Genomic DNA, 15,378 nt, shown 5'->3' with positions numbered 1-15,378 from the left:
GGTGGGTGGTCACATGACCACCTGCCTAGGCTCCCTGCTTCATTACTGCACCCCTGCTGGAAGAGGTAAGGGACAGTTGAAGAGTTTGGAATCCGGGATGCCTCAGGTCTGTGTATGTATGTATGTATGTATGTATGTACTTTTTGTATAGAACTTTTTGCCTTCCAAATGGTGCATCTGAAAACAAACCACACACACTGGTACATAGTTTTCCACTTGTTTTTGACCCATAGTCATTTAATTATTCATACGTTACCAGAACAACATTGAAATTAACTTCTCCTTACTGTACTGACAAACCTAAACTATGAAAGTGCAGCAGTAAAGCTTCCCCAAAGTATTTAAATTTTATATTAATTTTTATAGAGATTAAAAATACAGTATAGGTTAGCATCCATCTGGCTGGACAACATGCTACTGGTACCTGTATGTGCCTCTCATGAAAGTTTGCCCTAACTCTTGAGCGACAGATTTGGAAGTAAGAAAACTACTAGTTTTCTTTTCGTTTGGAATTGAGGTAGAGCTACATCTATTCTCCTAAGGGTAATTTTATTTTCACTATATTGTATTGCAGCTTTAGTCTAGTCTGTAGTCAGGGCTGGATTAAGCAAAATAAGCACGTGCTTAGGTAGGGCCGGCCTTAGGCCTTAAGGCGCCCTGTGCGAGAAAGCTTTACAGCGCCCCTCAGTGACCACACCCCTCAGTGGCCACACCCTTTAGTGGCCACACCCCCAGTAACCACACCCATTTATTACCCATATTTTTGGTAAAATATAAAAAGCGGGGTCACGTCGGGTAAATAGACACCAAACATGTCATGCTTTAAAATTGCGCGCACCCGCGAAATCGCAAAAAATTACCATGCCCAAAATTGACCATAGGTGACGCTTTAAAAGCTTTTACCCCTCATCAGTTTAGTGTTATCTCCAGCGGTGAGGGGGAGAGAAGCCGCCCCCAGGACGAGCTGTGTCGGCCACACGGCGCCCTTGTTGCCATGGCGCCCTGTGCGGCCACACTGCTCGCACACCCCTAAGGCCGGCCCTGTGCTTAGGGCATCAAAGGAAGGGGCACTACAGAGTTTTCCCCTAGCTACCATGCCCTTTAAAACAAAGGGCACTTATTCTTTTTGCCTCTTATCCCTGAGCTGACTGATGCCACCCTCCCCTTCCACAGACGTATACCTACCAAGATCCGATTGCACCGGCCTCTGTTGTTTATTTACGTCCTGCGTCACAACTCAATACTGGCCAGGAGACGAAAGTAGACATGCCCCATATACTTCTTAAATATAATTTATCAAAAAAAAAATGATTTTCCTTATCATTTCTAAACAAAAGGCTTCAGTCATTTGCTTGATTTTTTTTTTTTAATCAGAAGTCAACTTTATTGTACATATGCATGGTACAATGGTACAAGAAGGCTACGCCTCAAAAACTTAACAGTATCCTCAGTTGCTAGATTTTGATTCATGCCCAATCTGTTAAACAAATAACATTAAAACTAGGGATGCACCGATACTTTTCGAGTACCAATGCCAATACTTGTCATTTTCAGGGGAACTAACAGGGTTGCAGCTGGGATCTGGCTCTGGTGCTCCACCACTGTCCTGAAATCATTAGTCTGTATTGTTTTAGAAAAACTGTCACATGACAATAAACAAAAATGTATCAGTACTCATACTTGTAAGTACTTGGGCAAGTACCAGTACCTGTACTCGCAAAACTGGTATCTGTACATCCCTTTATTTACATTTATAAAAACAAAATCATACATTAAAACAGAGATGTACAAATCCCAGGAGCTCCGTGTGCTCCTTATAAATGACAGATGCCTCCTAACTTTTGAATTTTTCTCTAGTCTAGTCTTGGAGCTCGAAAAGTATCGGTACATGTACTTGTACTTGTACCAAGTACTGTACTTGGTATCGGTGCATCCCTAATTAAAAAGTTTAAAAATTATTGTTGTGGGGTTCGGCCTGAGGATGACTTGGAGAAAACGGAAGTGAGGTTTTACATTTTCAAACTTTCATTTCACTTTGAGCACTTAATGAGTTGTAATGTCTTGTCAGTTAAGCAATGGAGGAGCCGTGCTGGTGCTCATTGGCATGCGCTTAGGGCATTAGTTGCACTTATTACATTGTATTGTATATGTTAAAAGACCTGACAGCAGAAAAAGTGAATTGTATCTAAGTATCCTAGCAATTTTGTTTACCTCCTAGCTGCATGCAAAAGCCAAAGATGCAACAGTAAGAGGCGGTATAAAAATGTAGGTTTACAATGGTCATACTAGAGTTAATTTACAAGAGGTTAGAACTTCTGCAAAGTAATGTGAATTTTGCCCATAAGCAACAGTGATGAATTGCCCCTAATTTACAATTTGCCACATTATATCTCTCCTAAATTTCTATCCTAAGGACACCATTATTTCTAGGACAGTTTAACACAGATTATCTAGTCCAGAGCTCAGTCCCTGTCAAATCTGCAGTGTTCTCTGGCCAACCCCAGATACAACCTTAAAGTGACATAAGTCTCTCTTTTTTTTTTTTTTTTTTAATATATCTACTGCTAGCGAGCAGTAGATACAGGTGAAACTCGAATAATTAGAATATCGTGCAAAGTTCATTTATTTCACTAATGCAACTTAAAAGGTGAAACTAATATATGAGATAGACTCATTACATGCAAAGCAAGATAATTCAAGCCGTGATTTGTCGTAATTGTGATGATTATGGCTTACAGCTCATGAAAACCCCAAGAACCCCAAATCCACAACCTCAAAAAAGTAGATTATTACATGCAATCAATAAAACAAGGATTGTACATAGAACAATATCGGACCTCTGAAAAGTACAAGCATGCATATGTACTCAGTACTTGGTTTGGGCCCCTTTTGCAGCACTTACTGCAATTACTTTTGCACGATATTCTAATTATTCGAGTTTCACCTGTATATGCAAAAACATTTAAAAAAATAAAAGTTACCAAACAGGTAAAAACTTACCTTTGTCTCCGCTGCTCGCTCATCGCTTTAGAACTGTAGCTTCTCAAGCGGCCTTGCGGGAGGATGTGTGCGGGTGCATGCACAGTGGATATCACTGACGGGGAGAGGAGGAGAGCTACAGTAAAAGTAAATGCTTATAGCCGTCAGCGTGCACAAAGGACAGACATCGTGGGACAGGAAGAAACGGCAGTCTGCGCTGGATCAGAGACTGGCACCAGCGCTGGAGGGACTGCTGAAAATGACTGGAAGGAAGAAGATGATTGGATCAAGAAGCATCACATAAGGTAAGTCCTTACAGCAGCAATGGGGAGGGAATGGGCGGTTTAATGTCACTTTAACAAGGCCTTTCTCAGGTTTATGACAAGTAGCAGTGTCATTGCATTCTTCATTCCAGTGAGGAATCCATTGGGGAATACCACCAAGTCTCACAGATGTCGGCTTTTATAGCAGTTTAGAATGAGTTGTGGTGTTTTAATTTATTTCAGCAAGTTGTAATTTTTTATTACACAGGTTGTTCTGAAGTCATCACAGGCAGCTAATTGACAGCAGTGGAACTAATGTGTTAAAACGAATGTCTGAAATATAGCAGTTTCCTATGGCAAACGCTTGGTTTCCAGTAATCATTTAAGAGCAGCTTAAAAAATGTAAGCTAAAAATTGATTGGTTAGTACAACTTCTATTTTTATATGTACAGAAATAAAAAAAAATGTAATGAGATACAGAAGTAACACAGAGCACTGAATATACTTTCCAAGATTGGAAGAGAAATAGTGTTTATCTTCAAAATATATATGGGCAAAACACCAACCCATGCCTGGCCCTGAGTCCTGGTTCCTTAAAGCTAAACACTTGGCAGATATTAAAAAAACACACATTAAAGAAGAAAGTTGGGCAAAATCTTTATCAACCCTTGCAGTTGGGCTACTGATTGTCACTAAAAGTTAATTGTGAGTATCTTTAATCCTTTCTACAATTTAATTAACTTTACGTATTTCACGAGGAGAGGGCACTGTCTTTTGTATTTGTTTTTTGCATGTTTGTGAGGACAACCCTATCGGTTGAGACTGGCTGCCTACTTTGTAGAAAGAATATAAAGTAGAACAAGGAGTTGATACATCACTAGCGCTGACTCCCTGTGTGGTATTTGACTGTAAAAAACATTACCAAGATCATGGCTGCTGCATCTTGATATAACCACTTCTGGACAGCGCCGTTTATATATGTTTGGACTTTCCTGAAGAGGTTAAAGTGACATTAAAGCCCAAAATCCCCCCCTCCCCAATGGTGATGTAAGGACTTACCTTAAATGATGCCTCTTGATCCGATCATCTTCTTCTTTCCAGTAGTTTTCAGGAGTCCCTCCAGCACTGGTGCCGGTCTCTGATCCAACGCTGACTCCTGTCTCCTCCTGTCCCTTCCTGTCCCATGGAGTCTGTGCGGGTGCACGCTGCCTGCATTGACCTACCCTGTGTCTCTCCTCTTCTCCCGGCCGAAGATCTCTACTGCGCATGCGCCTGCCCCATGATCCTTTGCGGCCACCCAAGAATCTTCAGATCTTCAGACGGGAGCGCGCAGGGGAGACACAGGTAAGTTTTAGGCCTTTTGTTCACTTTTTTAAAAATGTTTTTGGAGATATGCACTGCTTGCTAGCAGTAGACATATGCAAATACACACAAGGGTTTAATTATCCTTTAATATCGTGCATCATTAAATGTATTATTTTTAAATGGAAGCAGTGTAAGTACCTGGTAACAGCATCTTGCAACCCCTGGTACAGCAGATTGGGATAAGGAGAAGCAGCACAAGGAGCCATTTAGCTGTGCTGCAATACCTGTGAGCTAACAAGTAACATACGGATAGGAGCAGAAAGTCAGAAATGACAGAGACAGAGAGAGAATCTCATCAATCTACTAATTCTCCTTTCGCTGTCTAGTAACAGTGTGCATTATGTGTGTATGGCCCATAATGTTGCTCTATGTTTAAAGTCTGTGCACTGGAAAACATATGCATGCTCTGTGGAGTGGACTAAGCTGAATATTTCTGTGTGCTAGCCCTTTCCCTTGTAAAAACAAGGAATAGGCTATTTTTCAGCGGGGAAGGGTGGGAAGAGGAGTTTGATTATTTTTATTATGACAGGAGATGGGCTTTAGGAGACCACAGTCAGACCCTTCCCACCTGAGAGGAAAAATTATGTCCAGTAACAGGCTGAGGGAGGAAAAAGACTTGCAAACATAAAACTTGCAAAGGTACAGACTGACCTGTAGGGGCACAGGGGAATCCCATGTATGGCAAAAATGGCTTTAAAAGCATCTAGCAACTAGAAGGACCTTCAGAGGCGTGACCCATAGTGTTGCTCTATTCATATAGTCTGTGCAAAGATAAGCATATGCAATAAAAGAGTTTCTTGTTTTATAACTGATCTTTTTTTCCTTGTACTTTAACTGCCATTCGGATTTCGGATGCTCCGAAATTCGGAATTTCAGGAAAATTCGTACGAATTTTCGATTCGTAACGAAACGAATCGCACATGTCTACTGCCTACCACAAGCCCCTCAACATTACTTTGCAACTTGTTCCAACCATACACTGGGTCAGAGTATTCACAGGGCTTAGAATCCTCCTGCCATCCCCACAAGATAGCGCTCAAGCTTGTCAAAGGACCAGTCATGACATTTACTCTGTACATATATACAATAGTTACAAACTATGAACAAAAAAACAAAGTTTTAAGCAGTAATGGATAATCGTTATACTAAGTTGATTACTTTCATGTGTGACTTTAAAAAAACTTTCAAAAGATTACACACCTCAACAATCTTTTAGCTGAACATCTGTTTCAAATACTGCCGAGTGGTGTGAGGATCCCAAGCTGAGGGAGGTAAGCTTGTGCCTAGGGAAGGGCTTTAAGCCCCTGTCTTTGTTATGATTAAATGCATAACATGATTATCCATATTCCAGGAAGAAAGCAGAAAAATGATAGGATTACATTTACAATAATGGTAGACAATGTGCATTAGAGATCTCTTCCATCATTGCAATAAAGCTTCCTTTTCTATTAAATATCAGAAGTTTTCCAAAGCTTGATTAAAGAGCCTGAAAGAAGAACTGTGTTGTGTATTGAAAGTAGATTCTTCCATTCATGTTTGACAAAATGACAGGGGGCAACTGTTCTATTGGACAATGCCAAACAACTTTAACTTTCAAAAGAGTAGTTCTATATATTGTGTCGTCACTACCTTGCCCTGCACACCTGAGATGCTGATAGACATTACAAAAAGAAGTTAAACCCAATGGTTCTTCCTGTGCAACCTGCCCCCTTTTTACCAGAGTGCCAACTTTTCACATCATGCATATGGGACAGGTATAAAAAAAAAAATATTTTATCATCATGGCAGATGTGCTCCCCATCGGGATATGTATAGTCTGCTAAATAAAAAATGTTTTTTCATTTCACCCAAATATTTTGTGCAATAATTTTTAGCTCAATTTGAGTGGAAGCCCAACCCATAACACTTAGGACGATCTAGAGCTTACAAGTTTTAGCTTCAGGCTGTGCTGTGGTCTACACAAGCAGTTAGACTAAAACTTTAGCAGGGCATGTATTATTTGGTCAACTGTGTTATCTCACTTGATCTGATCATATGAAAAAACAGGGTGACCCGATTGCGGAATTGGGGGGCATAGGAGGAAAAGCTGGAGCTGATAGTAGAACAAGTGGAAAAGAAGCAAAATGGGAGCTGATTGTGAACTGTGGAAGAAGAATTAAAAGGTAGAACGACAGTTAATCCTAGACCAGGCAGTGGGATAACACACAGATCTGTTGCCATATCCTATGAACATATTTGTTCATGTACAATCCCTTTTAATTAATAAAAAAGAAAAAAAAGAAAAATTATGTGCCCCCCCCTCAGCTCTGGAGCGTGGAGGACTGGACCACTGGGTGGTGTAGAAAAGTGGATTAAGTTGACAATTTCTGTGTGCATGCCCAATAAACTGGATCTTCATCAGCAGGAGGGAGGGGGAGTTTGATTATTTTTAATGTTGCTGGAATTAGGCTTTAGGGGACCACAATCATACCCTTCCCGTCTGGGAGGAAAAAGTCTAAACTAAGTGCAGGAATTTGAAAAGGTCATCTTGACATCTATGGAACATAAGGAAATAGTGTACCTGGTAAAACAAATTCAAGGACTAAAATTTTACTAAATGGGTTGTCTAATCTAAATGAAGGAGGATTCTCTTTCTGTATATATTGTGTACAAATTAAGTCTACAGCATTACTTCAGAACAATGCCCAATGAAAGGGTGCTGAAGAGTTCAGACATCCAGAAAAAAAGGGTCTATTTTCTATGTAGCCTGAGAAGCCCTTTCAAACAAAAATATATAAATTACCTCTTCTGGACAAAAAATAAAAATTGTAAGCATTCATGTATATCAAAAGACATTTTACAATTAAATAAGACATGCAGTCGGTAGACCTCACCTTGAAATTGGTAATCTGACCTCAACCTTGAAAAAAAGTCTTTAGAGGATAAGTTAAACCTTAACAGTATCTGTAAAAAATAAGTCAAGGCAAGTGGACTTGCTGTACTTTTCTTGAAGACGTTTCAAGTCTTCAAGAGAATAAAAAAGAAAGTAAGAATACAGCAAGTCCAGTTGCCTTGACTTCTTTTTTACAGATATACCATGACCTGGATGAATGATGGTCAGACATTAACGGGTCTATTTATAAAGCTGCGCTGGGCGGATACTATTCACACAGCATTAGTGCCTCTAGGCAGCACCGAGGAGTATAGGAAATTCCAACACTCCTCAGTATATAGCTGGGTATATATAGCAGTATAAGCAAACCATTAGTCACCTATTGAGTACAACAGCATAATGGCTTTCCCAGAGTTTCTAAATAAAACAGTGACGAGAGCATAAAGACCTTAGATCGGGTCAAAGATTCCGCTGGAAGTTTTTCAGAAGATTCAGTTGATGCACAAAATATACATTAATTCACTAAGTATACAGATACCAAAATATATCGACCTTGATGTGTAACCAGTAACAACAGGAAGTAATCAAGTACTTTGTTTTGGGCAGGGTCATCCTTTGGTTGTTTAGCAGCTTCACTGTCTTCCAAGAAAAATAAATCTATGTTTTATATAAAAAAAATATGTAAGAATTAAAATCACAACTTTTTTTAAGACTGTAGCTAAAACAATGACAATTTCAGAAATCAGGTATAGTTTGTGTAGTTGTTATAGTAAATGTTTAGACAATCTACAAAGTTGTCTTAGACATTTTAGCTATGAATATAGATGTGCATTTAGTCAGGTAACAGTTCACATGATATACCTGTATTGCAGGTTTCTGTGGTTCCAATGCCTACGCTGGCATGTTATGTTACATTTTGCTCAGTTAGTTTTGTGTGGATTCTTTTGGTGGCCAGCATTTGTTTTTAATAAATGGCTAATATGTTGCGCTAGGTCATAGTAAACTAAAAATCAACATGAATTCTCCTCTATTCAAATGTGATATGTGAATAAATTATTGAATATATTACGAATAAAATGATATATAAACTTGTGAATAAATAAATTATTATGTGAATATGTCAACCTGTGGGTCGGGACCCCCTCGGGGGTCGAATGACGATTTGCCAGGGGTCGCCTAGTGGCTCTAGGCTGCCGGGAGAGAAACACTTTCTCTCGGAAAAATCGGGGGCCGCCGTAAGTCAGAAAAAAAAAACCACCATAGGAATGCATAGCTAGATTCCTATTGGCTATTTCACTTTGCAAAAGCCAATAACAAACTAGCTAATGCACCCTCCCTCTGATGCTGCCAATCAGCAGAGGTGGACCTGAAGTTCTCCATGAGGTCCCCTTCTAGTGATTGACAGCAGCAGAGGGCGAGTGCAATATGTTATATAGCCACACACTTTAAATTCAATTCTTCTAGTTCCAGCTGCAGAGCCCGGTCCTGTCTTTGCCTATAGCAGTGGTTCTCAACCTGTGGGCCGCTGTGCAAGATGAGAGTCCTCCTCAGCTCTCTCCTAGCGCAGCAGTGTCAGTTCTCCCGCCACGCCACCAGATGACGCTGCAGCAGCCGCGTCATCCCTAAATTTTACCTTTGGGGGTCACCACAACTTGGCAAATGTTACCAAGGGGTCCCGGCCCTAGAAAGGTTGAGAACCACTGCCCTAGAACAAGACGTAGATTAAGCTGGAAAGTGGGGAAGGCCACAGCTTTATTGGGCAATTCCAAAAACCGTAAACTAGTGTCAGCCACAGCCGAGCTGTGAGCTCCTAAACTATCCTCGTGAAAAAGGCCTGCCCATTAAAGATATATTTTATTGCTTCCATGGTCAAACCATCAATAAAGCTGTGACAAATATCCTGGTATGGGGTTGGCGGGGAACTTCTCATGGAGATGATGATCCACTGGCTGTGGTCACTTGTCTTGGTGGAGCCTCACAGCAAAGGCTTTTCCGCCTTATGACCTCCTGTAGCCATAGCCAATCTAAACAGAGCTACTTTGCAAAACCTGTGCTGGGTAAATTAGCAAGAAAGCCCATGCTTCCGGCAGTCAAAGCTCACTTGCACTGGGTGGGCTCCTGGAGCCTTCATTATCTTGCCTTGGTAGCATTTATGGCCCCATGTACAGCTGGGGTTTAGCATCCAAGGGGCTCCACAAGAACACAGGATCAACTTTAATGACTAGCACAGTATTTACAGACAGCTTTAGAACGTTACTTTAGAAATGTTTTCCAGCTCAAGTTCACTTTAAAGTTCAGCACTTGCAAAAACTTTCTTTTTAATAGCATTGCAAAGAGAGTGTAAGGTTTAGACATTCTGTTGGATCTACCTACCTAAACAAGACACTTTCAGCTGTTTATTCAAAACATACCATTAACAAAATATGTTGTCACTCAGCCATCCAGGTCTTTGAAGCTAATATTTATTTCTCTACAAAAGTATAGAATTTGTTATTTCTCATTTATAAATTCTGTTAATTCTAATGTGTCAGAGTCAAAATGATAAAGTCCATAAACCCATTGCACTCGAAACCACTATTCCAAAGATAATGAGAGTGGCTGCTGCGGCTGTCGACGGTTGGCATCACTTGTTCTGCCTAATTAAGGGGATCCTGTGAGACCCCAAAACGTCGCATTGAGTGTATCACGTTATGCTGCTCATAGGTCAACAAACAGACGTATTTGATTTGCTATTGGAGTGCCGGTTTCTATATATTTCGTTTGAGAGTCAAAATGATATCACATTAAAGGCTAAGCTTACCCCATATTCAGGGTGTAACATGAAACATGGTCACATCGCCACCCAGGATGATAGGATCGGTGAATGGAGAAACTACAAGTCAGGCGCCTCGGCAGAGGGACTTGTAGTTCCCATAGAATACAAGTGTGGTGACATAACCGCACTTGTAGTCTATTTACTCTTCCTCCCGTCCATGTTACTGAATGTCTGTACCCCAGTACGGACAAGGACGAGAGGGAGCCTGCCTTCACTGGCTTCAATGCAAAACAGTAACGAATGCAATTTTTTTTCTTTTATGAAGACGTGTGCATTTATTATTTTTCTCTCAAAAAGTGTACTTTACCTTTAAGTTGAAAATGTTGCAAGCTTTAAAAGCAAGTATCATTTATTCTACAAACATTCCACCTGAATGCTTTGGGGTTTTTTTTACATTGAGAACTGTAACAAAACCTAAGCTAGCACCTGCTGCTTTTTTCTTTCATCAGATTTAAAACATCCCCACTGTTCACAGGGCTATGAGTGTTCCAATGCATTTGCTAGGCAGGAGCCATCACTACTTGGTCTTCCGGTAACCTAGAAAATAAAAGGAATAGATAAAGATCATTGTGCAATTCTCTAATCATCTAAATCAAAAGCTGTAAGAAGAAGGAGGAGGAGGGTAAAGCAGAGGGAGGATGACTTGGAGGCAGTGTGGAGCGATCGCAGTTACTAGCATCCCTTTCCACGCCTGTGTGAGTTTCAGTCTTTGTGCAAGCACTGTCTGTCTGCAGCTAACCATGCAGCCTCCTCTCTAACATCCTGTGCAATGAGGGTGCTGCGTCTGTGCCCTCCAAGCAGCCTGCTCCAGGGGCTAGTGGCTTTGCTGGCTATCTGTATCCAGCCACCAACAGAAGGATGGAGTCAGGAGGGACACACTGAAGAGGATATCTTCTTACTCCCTATTAATGCCTCTAGCAGGTCCTTGGCTAATCTGGAGTTTGACTTACAAACTGAAAAGAGGACCACAGTTGAGGAGAGTGGTAAGGAACCAAAACCAGGACATATCAAGAAACTACCTTCTTCCTCACCTTCTCCTGTACCCTCTGCCAGTAACACTTGGGAGAACAGCAGAGAGACTTTGATCCTGTCTCCTCAAACCCATCAGGAGTTCCATGCCTCCCAGTCTCAACAACATGGGTCAGCTCACTGCAACATCAGTGTTCAAAGGCTAATGCTCACTTCTTTGCTAGTCCGCTGGGGGCGTCAGTTGGGCTTCCAGTGTGACCTGTTGCTTTTTTCCACTAATAATCATGGCAGAGCGTTTTTCTCAGCGGCCTATAACCGGGTAGTGTCTCCGGTTGTTATTGAGCACCTTGGGGTTTCTGGGGCGCAACAGGAATTTCGCCTTTGCATAGGATGTGGATGGTCAAGAAGCAGAAGGAGTGGTCATCTAAGGCACCAACATGCATCTTCTGCTGCATCTTCTACATTTTCTTTCATTTCTTCAACTTCAACAGATCCTCACAATTCACTACAAGGGGAATCCCTGAATTTCTGCTGCCTGGACTTCACTTTAGAGGAGCTGAGAGGTGAACAGGGCTGGAGAATGAATCGGAAGCCAATTGAATCCACTTTGGTAGCCTGTTTCATGACTCTGGTTATCATTGTTTGGAGTGTTGCTGCCCTCATCTGGCCAGTGCCTATTATTGCAGGGTTCTTGCCTAATGGTATGGAACAGAGAAGGACAAGTAGTAAATAGCCTTTCAAATTATATACCATGAAATACAGTTTAGTCATTATACAATGAGTAGTGTGCTGTGTTGTGAAACAACTGCCCTTTTCTCAGTAAGCCTATTTTTTTAATGTAATTTTTTTTATCCATTTTCTTGTTACTTACAAAATGAGTAGAAGCCAGTTGACAATGTGTGAAATTTTATTTACATATGTTTTCATAACTTATATACGAAGATAATATTATATGAATGTAAAATACATGACGATATTCACAAATGCTGGAAAATGTATATTTCTCCAACTTACAATGTTAAACTGCAGTCATTCCAATTTACATTATAGTAATGTACTCTGAACACATAACATAATAATGTACAGGCTTATTTACCAAGAAAAAGAGATCACTGTACTAATAATTTAGTTTGACATCTTTGTGCAGGTACTGTAAGGATATGATACAGGATGCTTTCATAACTGATAAAGTAAGTAAACAGTTTTACGGAGGCTTAGGGGTTAACTTAGTGTAAGCATAAGGGTTAACATAGGAAAGGCCTTGGTTAAGGCTCATAGTTAGTGATATTAAGGTCAAAAGCTTTGTAAGTTATCCTTATCCTTACACTGGATGCTGCTCCTTGATGTTTAAAAGTTTTACTTGCATGCAAAATCAGCTGGTCCCCTGAGCGCTGGTCCTGATATTCTGTTTTAGGGGGGCTCCTTTATCTTGCAGGGTCCTATGGAGCCACCCTTGTGTGTGCTAGTAAGCTGTGTGTGTCTCCACAAACACACAGACACAGCAAGGCAATCCTCACCCCTCCTCCCTGCTCTCCGCTTCTTCTTCCTCCCTTCTTCAAGCTAGTACATGGAGAGCTGCTGCACACTGTCCTGCCCCCTGTGATCTTGTACTGCACAGGAAGTCCAGGGAAGCCAAACTTAAGAGTTGAAGCCAGATATTTGGAAACATGATGATTGTAAATGCTTGGGCAAAAATATAGAAATACTTTGCTGGTCGATGTATATTTCTTTGATCTGGAATCTTTGTTGAAAAGAGTTTGAGAGTTTAATACTACTTTAAGTTAAGGGTTAAGTTTTACACTTAGGTTACGGTTTAAATGGTTAAGTGGTTAGCACTTCGGCACTGGGGTCCACAGTTCAAACCCTAGCCAGGTTAATATCTGCATGGAGTTTCCATGTTCTCCCTGTGCTTGGGTGGGTTTCCTCTGTGTACTCTAGTTTCCTCCCACACTCCAAAGACATGCTAATAGGGTAATTGGCTCCTGTCTTAATTGACCATGGAATGCATGTGAGATAGGGACCTTAGATTGTAAGCTCCTCGAGAAGGAAAATTATCTGCACTATATAAATATCTGTAATAAATAAACGTTAAGTGTTAAAGGACTGGTTTATAGGGTAACTTTAGTTAAGGGTTTGGCGAAGTATTGAGTAATGGATTAAAGTTAGATCAAGTATAAAAGGTTATGTTTTAGGGTTAAGCTGGCAAAACACTGTCAGCAGTACCTGGTCAAATTTCAATCAGTGTATGGCCAGTTTCAGGTTAGGGGTAACGTTTAAGTGCTAATGCAAAGTTAGGTCAAGTTTAAGGATGTGGGTACTGGTAGGATTAGGTGTAGGTTCACCTTAAGGCACCATCCAGACCTATAGTTTAGGTGCGATTAGGGATTCCTGCATCAGGAACTTGTGATTTCCTGCAGCAGGAATCCCTAATCTGCTGTTTACAAGCTGCACCTATCACACATCGCAACTTCCTGATGCAGGAATCCTTGATCACACCTAAAACATATATAGGAATGGACCCTAAGGGTTAAGGTAACATAAATGTTTAGGGCTTGTGGGGGAAATACTGTTTTATAACTTATTTTTGGCAAAGTAAACAACTGCATCTGGCTTCCAGTGCTGAAAAATAGTCTAGTGCCCAAAGCAACTTTTTTAGAATGTATCTTTGATTTGAATGCTCTAAGCTCATAAATGGGAAAACCTAGTTGCTATGAGTTACTATATTCTAATGCCATTAATGGTTTTTGCAATGACTTCTAAATAAAACCAAGAGCAAGGGGAAAAGATGTGTTTTGCCCCATAGCAATCAGTTTAATCAATGCTGATTAGCTGATCACAGCTCTTTAAAGTGTATTATGAAATAATGCATGATGACTTAACCATATATTCGCTGAGGTCTAAAGCAAACATAAATGACTAAACTTAAAGTGTATCTAATGTAATTTTTATTTGGCTACAGTAATGACATTTAAAACCCCTGTCAGTATTTATTGCTGTGTTCCTGTTAGGGAGATTCCCTCTTTCTTTTTGTCCTTGTGAACACTGTCATCCATACTGAAAATGAGAAATCCAAGAGTTTTAGTTGTCCCAAAAAAAGGAAAAGAGTAGAAATCTTCTAATGGTGGCACTTGTTCCGGTGACAACTGCCTAATGGAATTTTCCTTACTATAAAGAGATTTCCTCTCACTTTCTGCTCTTTGTACAACAGTGGTTCCCAACCCTAGTAAGGTCCCGGGGTTGGTCAGTTCTTTTAAAAGACTTCCTTGCCCCCAAATAAACAATTAATACTCCTAGAATAAAAGTATGGAAATGCAAAATATGTATTAGAAGAGAAGTAATCAGTTCAAAATATGTTACTGTAAATTAAACATTATGATGAAAAACATACACAGATCAACCATAACATTATGACCAACCGCCTAATACTGAGTAGGTCTCCCATTTGCCACCAAAACAGCCCTGACCCATTGTGGCATGGACTCCACTAGACCTCAGAAGGTATGCTGTGGTATCTAGCACAAAACCATCAGTAGCAGATCCTTTTAATCCTGTAAGGTGGGGTGCATCAATGAGCCTTGGTTGCCCATGACCCTGTTGCCAGCTCACCAATTTTCCTTCCTTGGACCAGTGTTGGTAGGTCCTGACCACTACGGACTTGGAACATCTCACAAGAGCTGCAGTTTTGGAGTTGCTCTGATCCAGTCGCCTAGCCATCACAGTTTGGCCCTAGTCAAAGTTACTAAAATCCTTACGCTTGCCCATTTTTTCTGCTTCCAACAAATCAACTTCAGGGTCCAAATGTTTACTTGTTGCTTAATATATCCCACCCACGTCCAGGTGCCATTGTAACAAGATAATCAATGTAATTCAGTTCACGTGTCAGTGGCCATATGGTTATGGCTTATCGGTGTATAATCTATTTAAAGCTTTATTTTTATTTTTTTATAAATTCTTTTATTAAGCAGAACAAATAAGGATCACAAAGAGCCCATACTGGCTCGTAACCAATATTCAGGTGGTGGACGCAGCCACCGTAAATGCACATGTGAGACAATTACGCATGGCTTAAAGCTTTATTTTTGGCAACTGCCAACTTTGAGAGCCTAGAAAAGAAA

General features: G+C 40.5%; 1 protein-coding gene across 1 annotated transcript; it reads left to right on the top strand.

Annotated features, from left to right (window-relative positions):
* Positions 1-10,903: 10,903 nt before the first annotated feature.
* Positions 10,904-12,159, top strand: TMEM158 (transmembrane protein 158). The gene has a single exon (XM_018565391.1). The coding sequence runs from the start codon at positions 11,064-11,066 to the stop codon at positions 11,994-11,996; it is 933 nt and encodes a 310-aa protein (XP_018420893.1). The 5' UTR covers positions 10,904-11,063; the 3' UTR covers positions 11,997-12,159.
* The last annotated feature ends 3,219 nt before the right edge of the window (positions 12,160-15,378 follow it).

Source organism: Nanorana parkeri, unplaced genomic scaffold (genome assembly GCF_000935625.1).
Source record: "Nanorana parkeri isolate BGI_ZX_2015 unplaced genomic scaffold, ASM93562v1 scaffold840, whole genome shotgun sequence".
Taxonomy (NCBI): Eukaryota; Metazoa; Chordata; class Amphibia; order Anura; family Dicroglossidae; genus Nanorana; species Nanorana parkeri.
The sequence above is the reverse complement of the archived record's forward strand: the minus strand, read 5'-3'. Positions and strand labels throughout refer to the sequence as shown.